The sequence below is a fragment of the Lolium perenne genome, chromosome 1, assembly GCF_019359855.2.
Source record: "Lolium perenne isolate Kyuss_39 chromosome 1, Kyuss_2.0, whole genome shotgun sequence".
NCBI classification, from domain to species: domain Eukaryota; kingdom Viridiplantae; phylum Streptophyta; class Magnoliopsida; order Poales; family Poaceae; genus Lolium; species Lolium perenne.
The window spans coordinates 190,392,293-190,399,146 of record NC_067244.2 but is presented as its reverse complement, the minus strand read 5'-3'; the positions used below and the strand labels follow the sequence as shown (position 1 = coordinate 190,399,146).

Genomic DNA, 6,854 nt, shown 5'->3' with positions numbered 1-6,854 from the left:
GATGCTTCCGGGCAAAATAGGAACCTGGGCGTTGATTTCGTCCGATTCCGAGAATATTTCGTTCCTAGGATTTCTGAAACCAAAAACAGCAGAAAACAGCAACTGGCCCTTCGGCATCTCGTCAATAGGTTAGTCCAGAAAATGCACAAATATGACATAAAGTATGCATAAAACATGTAGATATCATCAATAATGTGACATGGAACATAAGAAATTATCGATACGTCGGAGACGTATCACACCTCCTAAGCATAATGGGGTGCCGGAGGCTGGAGATAATGTGTACGTCACACCAGGAAACCTTGCTAACACGGAGGGTACACAAGATAATCCTTTTATCGTAAATGATACCACAAAACCGGCATCATCCTCGGATATACCGGATGACATTTTCGCAAGATCTACCACCAAGGTGAATGCTGGACATAAGGATGACCTACATGACGGTGAAGATGAAGTTATGAGTACTGATCATAGTGTTCAAACAATGGGGCGAGAGGCTAGTAGGAAGAAGGGCAATACAGCAAAGTTTGCAAATAGTAATGGTAGAAGGAGAAACGCAGCGGCCGTAGTAGTTGGAGGGAAAAGGAAACTGACGACGAATCAAAAATATGGATCACCATTTGTGGTCGCGAAACCTAGAGCAAAACGTCAAAGCCGTGTAAAGAAAGGTAACACCATTTATTCGTTATTTCTTTGTTGGCAAATAAATGATGCTGCAACCTATAACACATATGTTATTACTATTTTTTGCATCAGGGTTGTTTGCAGAACATGCAGATGGGGTATCTTCGGCAGTACCAACACAGCAGGAAATAGAAGCTTCCGCTTTATATGTTAAAACATTATCCAAGATACCAAAACAAGCATCTAAAGGAGTGTACAAGAATGAATTTGGCGCCAGCTTGTCTTCAGAAAAGCTTAACGTCGTTCTTGTGCACGAATGGCTATCTGATGATGTAAGTCTTCAAAACCAAAAGTTTACGTTATACTCGTAATTAAACTATTTGAATTTGAAATTATTGTTGTTGTTTTCAGATTATTGATGCTGCTATTGGGTATTTGTCTCTCCGTGTTGGGTCTGATCGAATGTTATGTCCAGCGTGGAGGACAAACTATCTCCTTGAACAAGCAGAACAACAATATAGAAAAAAATACAATATTAAAAATATAGATGAGGTAGTTAAAAGACCAGGAGCCATAGGTAGGGTTTTGGATGAATATTTCAAGCGTGAGAAGGTAACAACAGTTTCTTTCAATGTTTCCTGCTAAATTAGAATAAAACAATATGATAATTGACAAAGTTTTTTCCTTCTCTTGTAGACATTTTTTGCACTAAACATACGGAAAACTCATTACATAACTGTTGTCATGCATACAAAGAAGAAGGAATTCCAGGTCCTTGATCCTCTGTTTGTTTCAGCGGCGACAAAATTTGTTGTGGAAGACTTGGTATTACACGTTCTACATACATGTCTTTGTGTACTTTCTCATGTCTATGCAGTAATATATTTGTTGTTTTGTAGATTGGGCAAATTTCACAGGACATACAAGAAGCAAACAATGACTGTGACACAGAATATCCTGATGTCGAAGAATGGCCTATTAAAAGCTATCCTATCCCTAAGCAAACCGATACGTAAGTACCTATATTGCATTACACATAAAGAAAGTCAGTTTTGTATATGCGGACACTTTTAAATTTTGTCACATTATATACCAGCAATTCATGCGGATTATGGGTATTGCAATGTATGGAGCACTGGGACGGAGATCAGATGACTTGCCCGGTTTCTCAGGTTGGCTATACTATGTTCATTCCATGCACTCGGTTAATTTTAACAATGTTAATAAGCCATGTGTATAACACCTTATAATGTTTTGGCAGGCCAGAGTCGATGAATCGAGAGAAAATACAGTTGCAAATATTATTTTTTCACCTAACAACATTCTTGACAGGGTGAAAAACAAAGTGAGATTTCTAGCAAAGACCAGGAAAATGTAAATTTGATAGTGTGACTGTTCGGGTGACACATAGAATATTGAATTTATAATTGTCTTTGGTTGTAAATAATATTTATTCGGTTATGATTTTATTTCCCATTGTCGAAAGTATGCAATTATTTTATGTTTGTACATGCATGCTATGATGTACATAAGGAAATGCCTACTTCACAATATATAATGTCTTTTGCCATTTTTACAAAAGAACACCAGAGAATTAACAACATCAGTACAAAATAAAAACATCAGTACGTAGCAAACATTAACAACTCCATCGAATACAAAGCTATTTTCGTCCCATTCATAATTAAGGAACTTTACTGCCCTTTAGATAACTATGAAAGAACTACCCTTCCTGCTGCAGCATATTCCTGCACATGTTCACAGACATAAAATTACACAACAAATCATAGGGATCTTTTAAAATATACGAATCAAAATGGCAGAAAAACTTACTTCGGATGAAATATGCATATTGGGTTTCTTCTGTTATGCCCTTCTTCTTGGCATGCCCCGCACACCTGCACCCTGCATTCCTTGTGTCCTAGTGGTCTTCCATTTTTAGTCATCGGAGATTTCTGCGCTTCTTGCCTAGGTGCACCCTTAGTGGACACTTTCAAAGGATCACCAATAACAATATCGCATGGTCCACTAGCATCTTCATTTTCATGCATCGACCTGAGGGGGCCATATGCTTTACCTTTAGCATACCCCTCTCTTCTAGAAATTATGCCATCAATGGTACTGTTGAGCAGATCATATTCTTCTGAATTGTTTAATGCAATATGCATAGCCTGTGATACCTTAATATTCATCCCGTCGTATTTCATCCGCTCCTCTGCCCCAGACCAACCCCACCCAAACATGTCACTGGTGCGTCTAGCTGGCAACCCTAACCTGGCATTTTTTGTGAATCGTCGTAGAGCACAACATTGTGGAATTTCAGTAAATTTCAAGAAATGCAGCACATGCAGTATGTGCTTGCAAGGGATCCCCTTTCGAATCATCCTTTGACAGCTGCACCTTATAATTTCTGCCTCTTTGGGTCTATATTCCACGTAGAACCTGGTCCTTACATGATTCCTCCATGCCACAATGAAGATGTTTGAGTCTCCTACCTGCATTTTTTCTAAGATCTCTATGCCGCCAATCTTTGAAAGCTCACCTTGAATAATATAGAACACAGCAGGAGTGAAGATTTTTGCAGCAACAACCTCTAGTTCTCTGAAATTAGTAATTGGCACTTTGGTGTAGTCTGTGAAGCCGTGCGAGCCGTGGGCTTCGTTCTCACGAAGACGGACAATTGCGTTGTCGTAGTGCATAATCATATCAACAATTGTCATTTCCCCATCTAGGTGCAGGTGTAGACAAGAGTTTAAACTTTCACTCCGCTGGTTACTTTTCATACCCAGCCAGAATCCTTCAGAGAGATACGCTGCAGCCCAAAGTTTCCTCTTGTTGTACATCCTCTTCATCCATGTTCTGGTTTTTGGGGATTGCCATTTTCTGTAAAATGCATGCCATCGCTCCTCAAATACTTGCTCTGAGGTGGTGTAATACAGAAGAGTCCTGAACTCGTTCAGTGACTTGTTAGGTAGATGCATCTCCATATTTTTTTCAATGTGGAAGCTGCAGATGCGATGCGACACACCAGAAAATACTTTGCCGATTGCGCCGATCATCGCGTAATCTGCATCCGTGATTACTGTCTTTGGCTTCTGTTGACACATCGCTTTGAGAAAGGTCTTTAGAAGCCAAACATATGTTTGTTCATTCTCGCTTGAAAGGATGGCACACCCAAAAACCGTTGTCCTACGGTGGTTGTTCAAGCCCACAAAAGGAACAAATGGCATCTTATATTTATTCATCTTGTATGTGCTATCAAACACCAGCACATCTCCGTAGTCCGGTAATCCCTACGTGATCGGGAATCACACCGAACATGTGCTTCAGACGGCCTTTGTCATCAACGTCATATTCATAGAAAAATTCAGGGTCCCTCTTTTTCCTCTTTGCCATAATGCGGATGGCTGTGGTAGCGTCACCGTCGAAAAGCAGCCTCCTCCTCTCCCTAGAGCACATGTTGTACAAATCTTTTCTTGTGAATCCAACACCGGCAAATGAACCGGAGCCTGCAATGAATTTTCTCATAATAAGGTGCTTCCTGACCCCCATGGATCCCAGTGATAATATCTCAGATCTCTGCGCGTCGTTGATCGTCCTATGGGACCGAAGAAACGGAGTCTCACATGGTTCAGCTGGGTCATGGTTATGTTTGTCTCGAAAATCTTCAACAACCCAGAAACCAGTTCTTCCATCAAACTTCACCACCAAACGTGCCTTGCAGCCGCAGCGAGACTCAGGTCTGAGCCTATATACGCGGCCTTCCGTGGTCAGTTACTTTTTGGGACGTCTGCCTTCTCTGGAACACACAAAACGCCTTAGCCGAATTACTCCATCATCAAACCGCTTAACCTGGTCCAGCCGGACGCTGAACCCATAATCTTTAGCATATCAGTTGTAGAAAGAAAATGTCACGCTTCAGAAATAAAAGTCATCTCTTTTATCATCCAAAGATAAATCCCGATTATTATCAGGATATTCATTGCCATTGCTACCTTTCTGTGTTTTCTCAGGCTGACTAGCGCTTGGCATCGCCTGCAAGTGTAAAACGTAGGCATTAATTAAAACTATAAATTTATGTGTTCCAGCTATATGAGACTGATAAAAAAGAGATAACAACCTGGCTCATGTCAACAGAATCCTCAGGAACTGATGCACCTTCCACATCATCAGTATGACCCGTGTCCAAGTCAGATTCACCGTAATAGTCGTACTCAAGCTGCGTGTCAAATTGTGCCTGAAATTTATTAATGCATTTTGATCGTCATCATTTAGTAACCATAAATTTTACAGTTGTCATCATTTCATGCATCATTTTATGTCATTTTATGAGTCATTACACATACCTCACTAGTATTTAGACTGTCTGTGTGTTCACCATGGTTCTCATCATTTTGATCGTCTATGTGTTTACCATGGTTCTCATCATTATCAAATTTATCGTACGCAATCTGCATAAATTATGACAGGAGCCATATATTATTTGATGATGCTGGACTGCTGGTAATCGAAATGAAAAATAGTGCACCAAGAATATATAGTAATGTGGCTCACATCAAACTCGTCTTCGCTCCAGCCGTCTTCGTGCTGCAAATTTTCCTCCATTTCAGAGTCATCGGAATTATAGCCGACGTACTCGTTCTGTTCCTCAATCATACCAGATATAGAGTTCTCCATATTCTGTAGTATTGGACCATAATTAGAATTGAAAAACAGGTAGATTTGCATCCTCTTACTATGCTAGAAGATGAAGTCATGGGTACCTCTAATTTTAAACCCTAGCGGGGAAGATGCCGAGCCGGTGGCGCGCCTTTCCAAGGTCGTCGATCTGCGGGGGGCGGCGTGGAGATGCGAAACAACCACCGGCGGCGACGGACGTGCCGGCAACAACCGCCGACGGCCGGGCCGGCAACAACTGCTTGCGTTTTACTTAGCGACGGCGTGGAACAGCTCGATCAGATCTCCAGGGCCGATGAAAACGATGCATGCAATGGGAGCTAATCACGGTGATTAGCTTAGCACGTGGGACCCACCCACGTGGGGTCGTCCGTATAGATACGCCTAGACCCTGTATACCCATACGAGCCTTGTACTGGGCTTGGATATGGGTTTCGGCGGGCAGCACAAAAAAAACAAATTTGGGACCACCGTACCCCTTCGGCGATGAGTCGCGAGTTTGCACAGGGTGCGCACCGAAGCACGCCTCATAAACAACAGTCCAAACGTTATACATACTCAAACTCAAGTGAGAGGCCCTTTAATCTTTTCTCTTGCTTATATGACCGGCTGGGCACCTTGTCCCGTCATGAGTGGAAGAAAGATGGATGGCTACAGGCCGGTGAGTAGAACGGATCATCGTTGCCTTGCTGGAATTCTCTGGTCCTTCTTCCGTCCATCCGGCGGCTCCTAATCCTTTTGCTCTCCTGATCCACCATTTTCACATGTCCTTTGCTCTCTTGAACTTCATGGCATCTTCTCTAAGAGCATCTCCACCGGCGGCCCTGATAGCGATTTGGGGGCCGCCATCGTTTTTGGGCTCGCACCGGCGCGTCCCAAACGGCGTCGGCCATTTTTCGAGCCCAATAGAATAGCCGGCACCCCCGCGCCGGCCCCTTCGCCAAGGGAGCGAATCGGGCGCGCCGGCGCCTCGCGGAACGACGGTTTTCGCGGGTGGGGGCGCCTTGTCAGCGAGAGGACGCGACGGTTCGCATCGGCCGCGACGCGGGAAGGTTGGTCGTCGGCGTTTAATGGCCTCCCGCGCGGAAACCGAGGCGGCCACGAGAGCAGCGACTGGCCACGCGGCGTCCAGTCGGCGTAAATGTGGATAGTTGCCACCGCTATATAGTTCGTACGCCGTCCACCACCACCGCTCCATTCTCTCCTCTCCACCACAGCCGCTCCATTCTCTCCTCTCCACATCAAAATGCCTCGCCGTCTAAAGACCACGTACCTCAACGGCCGCGCGCTGCCTCCGCCACCACCGCAGCCAGAGCCTGAGCCAGAGCCGCAGGCCGACGACGACTACAACACCGACGAGGACACAGACCCATGGTTCGCGGCGTGGGATGAGGTCTACGTCGCAGCCGTGGAAGACGAGGCGGCGGAGGAGGCAGCGGAGGCGGCAGCGCAGTCGGGGCAGCCGCCGCAGGCCCCCGCCCACCCGGAGCAGCGATACAAGCGGTTGAAGGAGGAGGAGCGCGAGTTCGTCAACGACGCGAACCTCCTGC

The 6,854-nt window shown here is 44.6% G+C and overlaps 1 protein-coding gene across 1 annotated transcript; it reads left to right on the top strand.

Moving 5' to 3' along the window:
• Positions 1 to 487: 487 nt before the first annotated feature.
• LOC139833547 (uncharacterized) lies at positions 488 to 2,019 on the top strand. The gene is made up of 7 exons (XM_071823849.1): positions 488 to 671; positions 760 to 959; positions 1,039 to 1,239; positions 1,324 to 1,452; positions 1,527 to 1,639; positions 1,724 to 1,799; positions 1,960 to 2,019. Exons 1-7 carry the CDS (start codon positions 488 to 490, stop codon positions 2,017 to 2,019), a joined length of 963 nt encoding a protein of 320 aa, XP_071679950.1.
• The last annotated feature ends 4,835 nt before the right edge of the window (positions 2,020 to 6,854 follow it).

Coding starts and splice junctions, on each gene's coding strand:
- LOC139833547 (XM_071823849.1), top strand. CDS start 488: ATGGGGCGAGAGGCTAGTAGGAAGAAGGGCAATACAGCAAAGTTTGCA. Junction 960..1,038: donor ACGAATGGCTATCTGATGAT/GTAAGTCTTCAA, acceptor TGTTGTTTTCAG/ATTATTGATGCTGCTATTGG. Junction 1,453..1,526: donor AATTTGTTGTGGAAGACTTG/GTATTACACGTT, acceptor GTTGTTTTGTAG/ATTGGGCAAATTTCACAGGA.